The following is a 12,485-nucleotide window of genomic DNA, read 5'->3' on the forward strand; positions in this document are numbered from 1 at the left end:
TTAATTAAAAAACGAATGCGCTTATATTCTTAAAAAGATAAATAATGGTTAAAGTAAGAGCCTACTGTTTTGGAAAGCCAAATGTTAGGTTACTCCTACTACTATTCAGATTTTTTTCTCATAGGCTATAGGCTATGCGAGTTCCAACACTGACAAAGGATCCCTCAGACTTTGGGAGCAGGTTTATGCAAATGAACTTTCAGGGAAGGGGGCAGTACGACAGAGTACTTCAGATCGAACTGGGACCACTGAACTAAATTAATTCATGCACGCCAAGCATCATCGCCACATTTTATATCAGCCATGGAAAGAAAGCAGACGGCGAGGACAAGGGAGAAGGTAGAACGGTGGACTTTTTAGATGTTCTCAAGAGGCAAAGTTGATGTCATGCATTTTAAATCATGGAATTACAAATGCTCTGGCTATGGATTGCTTTCTCGTGCGTTCAATACTTAAGATGTTTTGATGTACACGTTTCGGACACATTTCATCCAGAGGCAGTTTTGGCAAATGTATCTCTTGGACAAGGCTGGATTTATAATATCGACAGGACATTAACTCCAAAATGGGTGAGGGAGGTTTTGAACATAAAGCAAGATGGAATATTATATTTCTCAGGAAAAGTAACTTGTGCGCGCCTGCCGATGAACCCCGTGCCAATATACTTACAGATCAGATCATTTACGGCGGAAAACGTCATACGGATTAATTTCAATACTTTTGTCCATGGACAAAATTGTTTCATTAAATACCGGAGAAAGACTCCTGAGCATAAGCACAACATGTATGTGAACATTAAAAGTGAAATAGTGACATCTCCTTGCCTTTCAACTGGTATTTTGCTAATGGACATTTATGAACATGTACCTCTTTTTCTACGGAATAAAGCATTTTTCCATTCATGCAAGTCAGGGGAACAGAAAGTGACATTTTATAGCGGGAAGTTTTCTCCAATTTGTTTACGACCCAGCGAGAGGCAAGAGTTGGATTTTGTTTGTAAGGTGCAGGGGTCAGGAAAGCCCATCGTCAGCGTGAAACTGCGTTTCTCCCATCCACACAAGCGCGATGATTTAACAAGTAGCGAATATGATGTACTGGATCCATGGACCAAACGGAAGAAGAGAAATGTGAATACAGCTCCCCAGTTTCAATTGCCCAACTATCAAGTGTCTGTGCCCGAGAATGAGCCATCGGAAACTCGCGTTATTACGCTCAAAGCCTTGGATTCAGACGACGGAGATGCTGGTCGAATTGAATATGACATGGAGGCCTTATTTGATAGCAGGTCCAATGATTATTTTCAAATTAACTTGGATACTGGTAGCATCACAACTTTACAGCCGTTGGATAGGGAGGTGAAGGACACGCATGTGTTCAAAGTTATCGCCACAGACAATGGCAACCCGAAGAAGTCCACCACTGCTTATCTCACTGTCACCATCAGCGACACTAACGACCATGGGCCTGTTTTTGAACAGACGGAGTACAGGGTTAGTATCAGGGAAAACGTAGAGGTAGGGTTTGAGGTGTTAACTATTAGGGCTACAGATGGGGATGCCCCATCCAATGCCAACATGATATACAAGATCGTGAATGAGGAAGGGGACAGTGTTGGCTTTGAAATTGACCCGCGAAACGGACTAGTCAAAATCAAAGTCAGGCCAGACAGAGAGGCCATGTCTCAGTATCAACTCATAGTGGAGGCCAATGATCAAGGAAAAGACCCATGCCCTCGAAGTGCTACAGCTACAGTTCACATCTCAGTGGAGGATGAGAATGACAACTATCCCCAGTTCAGTGAGAAAAGGTACGTGGTCCAGGTGCTTGAGAATGTGGCAGTGAACACCAAAGTGGTCCAGGTGCAGGCCACAGACAAAGATGAAGGCAACAATGCCAAAGTGCACTACAGCATTATCAGTGGGAACGTGAAAGGCCAGTTCTACATCCATTCCCCCACTGGTGTCATTGATGTCATCAACCCTCTGGATTATGAGATGAACAGGGAATATAATTTGCGGATCAAGGCTCAAGACGGGGGCAGGCCTCCTCTGATCAACGGCACTGGGATGGTGGTTGTGCAGATTGTGGATGTCAACGATAACGCTCCTATGTTTGTCAGCACCCCCTTCCAAACCAGCGTCTTGGAAAACGTGGCCATCGGTTACTCAGTTATCCATATCCAGGCTATTGATGCCGACTCGGGTGACAACTCTCATCTGGAGTACAGACTCATTGACACGGGCCCTGGCTTCCCCTTCACTATCAATACCAACACTGGTTGGATTACAGTCAGTGTGGAGCTGGATCGGGAGACAACCGATTTTTACACTTTTGGCGTAGAAGCAGTGGATCATGGGATTCCCGCCATGTCGTCCTCCGCTGGCGTCAGCGTGACCATTCTTGACGTCAACGATAACGTCCCCACTTTCACCCAAAAGGTCTACTCCTTAAAGATCAACGAGGACGCGGCGGTCGGGGACAGCGTGCTGGCTCTGACCGCTATCGATCGGGACATCAACAGCGTGGTCACCTACCAGATCTCCAGCGGCAACACGCGGAACAGGTTCGCCATCACCAGTCAGAGTGCAGGGGGACTCATCACCCTGGCCCTGCCTCTGGACTACAAACAGGAACGCCAGTACGTCCTCACTGTGACCGCTTCAGACGGCACACGCCACGACACCGCGCAGATCTTTATCAACGTCACCGATGCCAACACTCACCGGCCTGTTTTCCAGAGCGCCAACTACCAGGTGATGATCAGCGAGGACCGGCCTGTGGGCTCCACTGTGGTCGTGATCAGCGCTACAGACGAGGACACGGGCGAGAACGCCCGCATTAGCTACGTCATGGAAGACAACGTCCCCCAGTTCAAGATCAACCCGGACTCGGGCGCCATCACCACGCAGATAGAAATAGACTACGAGGACCAGGCCTCCTACACGTTGGCCATCATTGCCCGCGACAACGGCATTCCCCAGAAGTCTGACACCACATATGTGGAGATCATTGTTCTGGACGCCAATGATAACTCCCCACAGTTTCTCCGGGACATATACCAGGGGAGTGTATTTGAGGATGCCCCGGTGTACACCAGCGTCCTGCAGATCTCCGCTTCCGACCGAGACTCTGGCTCCAATGGGCGGCTCATTTACACTTTCCAGGGTGGCGACGATGGAGAAGGAGACTTCTTCATCGAGCCTTACTCCGGCATCATCAGAACGGCCAGGAAACTAGACCGGGAGAATGTGCCGCTGTACAACCTCAAGGCCTTTGCTGTGGATAAGGGCGTCCCATCTCTGAAAGCGTCCGTGGACGTTCAAGTGTCTGTCTTGGATATCAACGACAATGCGCCCGTGTTCGAGAGGGATGAGATGTACGTCTACGTGGTGGAGAACAGCCCCGTTGGTTCCATCGTAGCCCGCATCACCGCTACAGATCCAGACGAAGGAACCAACGCGCAGATCCTATTTCAGATCGTGGAAGGGAACGTCCCAGAAGTCTTCCAGTTGGATATTTTCAATGGGGATCTCATCGCCCTCACAGATCTGGACTACGAATCCAAAATGGAGTACACCATCATCGTCCAGGCCACTTCTGCACCTCTGGTGAGCCGGGCCATCGTGCACATCCACCTTCTGGACGTTAACGACAATGGTCCTGTCCTACGCGATTTTGAAATCATATTCAACAATTACATTACCAATAGGTCAAACAGTTTTCCAGACGGGGTAATCGGAAAGGTTCCAGCTCAGGACCCGGATGTGTCGGACAAGCTTCATTACACTTTTGTGGAAGGGAACGAGCTGAGTCTTCTTATCCTAAACCAGGCCACCGGGGAGCTCAAACTGAGCAGGGATTTGGACAACAACAGGCCCCTGGAGGCAAACATGAAGATCTCTGTCACAGGTAAAGGAAATTTTGCTTTGAACACAATCAGTGCCTTTGCTTTTCTTATACTTGGCTTGATACGTGTTCTGTCAAATGCAAAGACAGTCTATGACGGATGGATTCTCCATGGGGCATCCAGACTGTTGAGCAATCATGCAACACAGTGTGGCTGAAAGGCTTCTGTATAAAATACAGAAGCCTTTCCTTTTAGTTTATTGAATGGTTTTTCAGAAGTAGTTGCATGACAGTGCATTACACATGCCACTTTTATAGAGCTCAAATTGTAACTTTTTTTCATCCCAATTACTGAGGGAACACACTACTGTCATTTTACTAGCAATACCACTGTCATTTTATACACATCCAGTCACTCTCACCAAATAGGGCGGTCTCTTTCAGACCAGGAACTTTCATGCTCCTCTGATATTGTAAGTGTGTTGCAAAGGCTCTTCATTTTCCTAGTTCCCTCCACCACCCCAGTCTTCACTAATGGGTTCTGCCTTTGCTCAATCTGTCGATGGGGAATCTAAAATCCCTGCTTCTTACCTCGATACAAAGTCTCAAGTTGGGTTACTTAGGACATTGTTGGGTCATGAAGCAATAAAGTCAAAGATGACGTGTCAGTACACTTCTTAGTATCTTGCTAACAGACTACCTGAGTATCCTGAGTATAGTCTTTTTGGGGTCAGCTTTAGAAACTAGGCCTAAGTAGGCAAGTAAAACCCGGTGTAAAGGTTTTAGACCCCAGGAAAGAACCATAGTTGTTCAAATCAATGATTGACATTTGACAGATATTGTGTCTTCACACTTCACAATTCAAAATCAGGCCTTTTATCTCCTTTACATCCCCACTTGTGAAGTGACTAGCCACTGGACTAATTGTTGTCAGTTGTAAATCAGTTTTATTACTGGTCTGTGCCTTGAATTTGAAAGGGATTCTCACTTGAGTTTAACGGACCCTCTTGAATGCAGAAGGGGACTATGCCGATTGGTTTAAATCACCACATTGCTTACAGTGACGAATGACTGACCATTAAGATCTATTATTGTGTCCATCACTATGGTCACCACAGCTGCAGTGACACCATTGCACCCTCTAAAGTTCCAAATGTCTTTTGTCCCTGTGATACCAAAGAGAGAAAACAAGACCGATGACCAGACAAAACGCTTCAAACAAATTGTCTTTCACCTGTGAAGTTGACCATCTTTGAATTTGATCAGCTATGTGCTTGAAGAGAACAGTGTTATTATCATAACCTTATATCCATCATCTAGCCCTGGTTGATGCCCTGTATTTTGTTGTTTTTAATCTTCTATGATTTAGAATATTACTGTAGAGCTTGTGGTTGTGGTTTGAATGCCTTCTGAAGTGCACTGTCATCAAGGTACCCAAACTAAAGGGTTTCCAGAATTAGCTAATACAGTAGGTTCCTTGATCTACTTACAGGCAAGGGCTAAACCTATGTATGAAATGCTTGTGCCTTTTGCTACATTTCTGTTTTGACAGACAAGCATAGGCTTCAAACCATTTCATGAGTAGACAAGTGTTGAGGTACATCAAAACTAGCTAATGCTAGTAGCAGAAAATCTGTATAAATATTTGAACTCATTTCAACTTACCCAGCGTTGAGGCCTACATGATACGAATGCTTCTTACAAAAACTTTGCCCCTAGCTCTTTTATAACTTACTTATGAAAGAATGATTGATTAGTCCATGTCACTGAGAAATTCCCCGTAACTCATGATTTTGCACTTGCTTCAGTCTAATCTTCAGCGTGTGGTGACTTGCTGACACTGGAGTTAATTTGACTGTCTGGGAAGAGTTTCAGTATCTCAGTTTCTCTCTTGCAGAGAGGAAACCTTTAACTGGATCTCTTCTTGCACTCTCACTCACAAACACAATCCCACACACGCACAGTCTTTTTTTCCTTTCCTCAGGGTATGTTTTCTTGAACAGTTCATGTCTTTACAGCCTGGCAGTTTCAGCTCACCCTGACATAACACATTTCTATTAAACATATACAATTTTTTGTAAATTCGTATTTGAGCTATTCAGAGTTGTCTTGAATTTCAGGCATTGCCTCTCCAGCCATGGGAATTGAATTAACCGTCCATGCCTGGCCCAGAATACTTGGCAGATCTTAGTGTCTGGCTTCAGTGGAGCTTTATTAGACCCAATGGCACTTGTAATTCAATTTGAGGAAATTACCAACCGCATGCTCTGGTGCTTGGCAAAAGATTTCCTAATGCAAATAAATAGCTTTCATCTCTTACAGTGGGGATTGACATGAGGTTGAAGGTCAAAGAGGACTCTTTTCCCAGAGTATACGTTATCCTGTGCCTTACAGTGAACCCAAGGCAAACATGTTTTGCCAGTTTGTTTTCTGGAAAGAAAGAGGGTATAATTGTAATTAGTATCCAGAATTGAGCTGTGGAAGGGAAAACTGTTGGTGCGTCTGTCCCATGGTGTTGGTGCTCGTCCCAGACATCACATAAACACTCCTATTCTTCTTGTGTAACCAATTAAGCTTAATCCTGCCTTGTCTTGCAATGTGGGTTTTGAGAAAGGGTACAGGTAGGGTCACACTTTACACAGTTTCCATATGATCTATATGAGAGTGTATGATCTCATACCCCATAATACATTTTAATTATATCTATATTATCCTACACAACTGGAAGTGTACTAATAACATTGTACCTGTAATTATACTTTAGGTATACTGTTTTCGCTTGGGTACTTTTACTTAATATGTATTAAAATTATATTTACCTTTAATTTGCAAACATGATCATATGACAGGTATTACACTCATACTCTGGCCAGCTTCTTAGTCCGTCACATTAACATTCAATTATGTCGGAAATACCAGAGAGTGCCAGAGAGAATAATGTGATGTCATTGTTCAAACATTTGTTCCTGGTGGAGATTTATGATTCCCGTGATAGTCTTGGACAGGCCCTTCAGGCTGGGCATGACGAAAGGCAGGTAATTACACATCCAAATAATAGATGGTAAACTCCCCCACTGCGAACAGTAGAGACATACCGGCAAACAAAATGCACCCCAACGTTAGAGGCACAGATGGAACCAAGTCATCATATACAGGCCTCATGAAATAGTCCACTGTGGATTCATTTGCTTCATTTGGTGCTGGAATGTTATTTAATGTGAGCAGTTGAGTTATTCAATCTTTTTGTTGTTTTGTATTTTGATGTAGTGCTGTCTTGATTTACAGTCATAAAAGGGGCTTTCATTCGATTATCTCAAGAATGTACTCACGAGTTCCTCTGCTGAGTGAACTACAGATAATGTAGGTATGTTTAATTTCACAGAGATGTTGTAAAATTCCGGAAGAGTCTAAGTCTTAACAGCCAAGTGCACTGTCTTCTTCAGGTTCTAAACCTCCAGTATTTATTTAGTGTTCAAGTATGTAGTTCTGTTTGCTTTCAACTAGACTAGGAATCCAAAATTTCTCTCATGATTAGTCACCTACTCTATTCCGGACGTGGCAAGGTGTCAAAACTTGTTTATTTATCCCAGGAGCTGTCTTCTAACTAGATAATAAGTAGACCACCTCCTTAGGCCTCATGCTCATATTTTGACAAGAGAGAGTTAGAGAGAGAGAGTAGCCTCAGGGGAAAGCACCAAACTTAGAGCATTGTAATGATGACATCATTAACCTCATGCTCTGATGGGAGGGGGTAACTTATTTGACTGAATGTCTGAATGTACGTTGATTGGAGTTATGCTCTCAAAACGGTGTCACTCCCTAGGTATTTGTTCTTTCTTATGACAATTCCACAACAATCTTATTACTATTCTTGTCATCTGTTAACATGCCAAGCATCAGTGACTTTGAGCTGTGTGAAACATTTATGGCAGCATCAAGCTCATGGTTCTGCAGCCTGTTAGGGAAACAGGATTAGACACAGGTTGTCAAACTGTCTGTTGTTCAACACGTTGTCACAACAGAATATTGAGTATTTACATACTACTACATAGTACTACATAATATTTACCAAAGTAGCTATTGTCTTGACAGTTTCAAGTGGGACTTATGGAGAAAAAAATCATCACGTCCAAGATGTGGTTACATATTTGTGCGAAACACTCAAACCTCCTAACCAAATCAAGATGTGCTTTTTGCCCATCATGCCTTCTCTAAATATCTCTAAAGTCAGGAGGAGTTTCAATTTTGGTAAACCAGGCAGGTTGCTGTCCTACACTTTTTCCAAAGAGCCTTTACCCCCAAGAAGAGAGGAAGGGGAGGTGGAGGGGTGGGTGTGAAGACCATCTCAGAGGGTGAGAGACTTTGGCAATTTTTACAGTGTCACCATGGCAACAGGAAACAGTCACACATTTGGGACATTCTTAAGGGGGAGGAGAGGGCCCCGTTTTTTAGGGATTGGGGGAGAAGGGGGAGAAATGGAGGGTAGGAGGAAAGGAGGTGTACAGACCCCCCTCCCTCTCCACAATTGAAGCGCTGGGGGTTGGCTATTGTCCCAATGCAGATTTCTGCCACACTCACACAAAGATGTGTGTGTGTGTGTGTTAAGGAGACCCGACAGAAGACAGATGAAATCAGAGATTAGTTTTCTCGCTCCTTCAGGTTAAGGGCTAAAACAAAGAACAAGACATTGTGGATGTTATATTCAGTCTGTCAAAAAGAATGACGGTTTTGTGGAGTTTGTGTTTTCCTTGTGTGATCCATGCTATGTTTAGATAATTTATTATTGGTTGATTGTTGCATTCAGTTGTTTTAGGGTTTTAGAGTTTTACTGTTTCTTAAATATTTTTTTGATAAGACTTCTGTGATTTTTTTTTGTGTGAGACTGCAACTCAGTGGATTCTAATAGTTTGAGTTCGTAGGAAAGTGTTTGCATTAATGAGCAGATATTGGATGCCCTTCTGATTGTGTTTTTCATTCATTGTTCCCTTTGAGAGTTACGTTCAAGCTCACAGCATTGCTGCCCAGTCACTGGAGAGAGGCTTTATTTTAAGGAGGAAATAAAGGTTGCTGTGGGATACGAAAAGGATTGTTGAAATCTGAGACAGAAAGCATGAGGTATTCTTCTCTGAGATTAGACAAGCGCATAGGCTATCACCCACTGCTCGAACTAAGCCTTTAACCTCTGAATTCCTCAAAGCAAACACATTGTGTAAAACAGTGGCTTGTTCCATCCCTTGGCATTACAATGGAATGATTCGGAACATTGGGTACGTTTTAGCATTCTTTCTAAATTGATGACATTTTGCCTCTTTTTTGTCCCAGACAGTTAAAAGTCAAATGGAAACTCCCCAAATGAGAAAATCAGGGATGTTTTACAATCCAATCATTCCACAGTTGAGCTAGTGTCAGTTCAACAGGAGTTAGACAATGAAATCATGAAATATTGACATTTAACTACCTCTTCACGTTTCCCTGTAATTGGTATTCAATCCCCTTTTTTTACAGGAAATCCCCAAGCAATATATTCAAACGTATGGTCATTTGTCAGAATTCTGTTTAGTATACCACTGTTGTGATTTATGTCCGAGAACACCCAACTGTCAGGTTGAACTGTCATTGAAAGAATGATATGAGACTGTCATGAACCCAGTCATTTTCTGAAGTGGTACGTATGTCTGGATTGGAGTTATTTTGCTAAATTACATGTCAGTCTGGAATACAGTGTCTTATTGGTGAAATCATATTATCCCCATATGACAGGAAAACCTGCTAATCCTATGGAGATACACCCATATTAGATGTAAATAGGAATTCTCTCCTTATGGAGGATGATTCATGACTAATGTTTGTCATAACTCATAGCCTAACTGTTCTGGTCATGACAGGTGATATGCCAGAATTCTTGTTATTTCACACTTTTCCATTGTGACCAAGTGTTTGTTCCTGACTTTTATTTCAAAGTCACGCACACTGAATTCAAGTTTTTTTTCCATCAAACTCCTTACATTCAGAAGTAATTTCTCTAACCCTCAGGGATTTCAGTGTTGTCAAACACAGATGCCTATAAACAGAAATACCGCGCTCAGTAGGCTGCTGCCCTCTGGGCTCTTCCAGTATTCATTATCATTGTGATCAAAGCCTGGAGGCTCCCCACCAATGCTGGTAGAAAGTCAGAAGTGAATTAAGGTGGAAGGCCCTGAAGCTCCACATGAACACTTCTCTTTATCTCATCTCCTTTCTCCTTTCATCCCTCTTTTCACAAATCCTGCTCCTCCCCTCCCCTTCAAACTATCCTCCCCTCTCCCAACTTTCTTTTCTCACTCTTTCTTTTTCTTATGAATGCATTCTTTTTACTTTCTCATCTCCTTGCCCCCCCCTTCCCCCTCCCATTTTATCTCCCTCTCTCAGGTGATGAGAAGCAGTTGATGTGTGGCACGCCACTTCGAAGATAAGCGTTGGTTCTCTCTGAGTGCCAGTAAGACTCTTATCTTGAGCTGCTTTTCCTGGGCTTCATGGGCTGTTACTACTACATGGATCCATTAATTAACCCTCTGGCTCTTTTCTGTGGTTTTATAGCATTCCTCTGGAGTTGCGTCTGGGCGGATTTGACTATTTAATGACTGCATTGGTGCAACAGACACATGCCCAGTACACATGGGGTTATTTCTTACATGTGAAAACTGTTCTTGAGGCCTCAAACTTTTTACAATGAATATATGCCAATATATGAATGAATGAATAACGCCAATTCTGCGTGTATCTCAGATTTATAATTCCAAAAACATTTAGACTCAAAGGAAGAAATCCAGCCTAATATTTTCTGAAATAGGCTATCAATAATGATTTAGGCTTTTTTTTAAATCAAATTGCGAGTAAAACATATCACGTGAGATCCTATCTCTGTTTTGCTAGATTTGCATTCTACCTTTGCATTTCTACCTCTCTCTTTCACTCACTCTTTCACTTTCCTCCCCTCTTTCTCTCATTCCTTCTTTTCTCCATCCCTCCCACTGACAGGCTGGAAAAAAGCACATGTTTGGGTGCTGTTCCATGCTCAGTGAAGTGTGCACTTCAAGCAGGAAGATTGGCACACTGACTGTTCTCCTTCCCAGTGCTCTTTGTGTGGTGTCAGGACACTGGCTCGTCTCCAAACAGCAAGAGATTATTTAGGTCAGCCACCAGCATGGCTCTGGCCAAAGTGATCGCTGGCTTCTGACGGGCATCTCAGGGTGGCAGGGGGTAGGAGGGTGAGAGATCACCTAGCATGTGGTGTCATCCACTTGAGATTTATCCAGCTTTAGAAAGAAGTCACTGACTGACTTGATATTGGCATATTTCGATATTAAAGTTGGACTTTTGACCTGTCCGGTCAGTATTATGTCTTAAATGGGTTAGAATTTGTCAATGAAGGGAGTGATGTACTGAGTATTGCGCACTCACTGATGTGATATTACTGTAAGTACTATTGAAACACACTTGCCAAAGTGTCTAACATCCAACTAACATCCAACATCACCTTGAGTTGGTAATGTTGACCGTCTTTGGTTAAGTTTACGAAGTGGGGTGTGTTTTTTAATTAGCTTTAGATATAGGAAGTCTCACTGCAGAGTCAGCTGTTAAGCCAATTAAAACTGCGAAAATTTTTCTCAACAGTCTCTAGTTAAAGACTGAGAAAGGAAAAGAGATCTCTGCCTCCTCATGGCTGAATATTCCAACATAAATATTTCAAACTTGATGAGTGGTGTCATAGGAGACTCTTGAAGGCACACTAAGTTGAAGAGAACTTTTATTAGAAATGCTTGCTTTTACAGGTTAAACCTTTCACCACATGATCATTTTACTCAGTAGTAATGCAAACTAGGCCTGCTCAAAGATTACCAACAAACTGTTCCCATACAGTGCAAGCTGAACACAGTTTTTGCAAGAAGAACACCGTTTTTAAACATACATTGGATAGAAGCTAATGATGTTGCTAGCTAACAACAATCTGCCTGAAGTTAATGGAGTTAAGCCTGCTGTTTGCTTGCTTTTTGGGACTTGTAACAGTAGCGCTATTCTTCTTTTCATAATTTAAAGAGGACACAGCCATTTAGGGAACATTCCCCTTCTGTGGAAGTGCAGTGTCCAGACTTGTCAAGGGGTGTAATGGAGTTAATGGTCTCCTAATTGAGCTAAAACGTGCCAAAATGTCATGGTTTCCAACCTCAAATCCTTTCTGCTCTTCCACAAATTCCACCTGTCTTTTTCTAACAAAACTAATTGTATTTCATGCAAATAACTCAAACAGGCGTACAATACTCGATAAACAATATTGTATATTTTTACTTTATACTATAGCTTTTACTATAGACTCTAAGCACATACCCACCACTGTAACCAGGTGCCAAAAAGTCCTGTGCACTGAATCCTCTTTCCTGGAATGAGGGCATCTTGTCAGGAGTTAACCACGATGGCTACTAACCCCAGAATTTTGACTCAGAGCTGCCTTCTCTCCCTGCCTGTCCCTTGCTGTGACCTCTGCTCCATACATACTTATTGTTGTCAGACATGGTTGCACTTTCCAGCAACCACACAATAGGAAGCATTTGTACAAAAAGTGTTGATCATTTATAGTCCCAGAGAGAGGGGGCTCCCAGAAA

At 42.8% G+C, this 12,485-nt stretch overlaps 1 protein-coding gene across 1 annotated transcript in view; it reads left to right on the forward strand.

The window, feature by feature from the left end:
* The first annotated feature begins 401 nt into the window (after nucleotides 1-401).
* The window catches only part of celsr1b (cadherin EGF LAG seven-pass G-type receptor 1b), a 44,559-nt gene continuing 32,475 nt past the window's right edge, over nucleotides 402-12,485 (forward strand). The window contains exon 1 of the mRNA XM_084672873.1: nucleotides 402-3,909. Within this exon, the coding sequence (XP_084528999.1) occupies nucleotides 402-3,909 (3,508 nt within the window). The remainder of the gene's footprint in view (nucleotides 3,910-12,485) is intronic.

Source organism: Hypomesus nipponensis, chromosome 14, assembly GCF_054491055.1.
Source record: "Hypomesus nipponensis isolate SF chromosome 14, ASM5449105v1, whole genome shotgun sequence".
NCBI lineage: Eukaryota > Metazoa > Chordata > Actinopteri > Osmeriformes > Osmeridae > Hypomesus > Hypomesus nipponensis.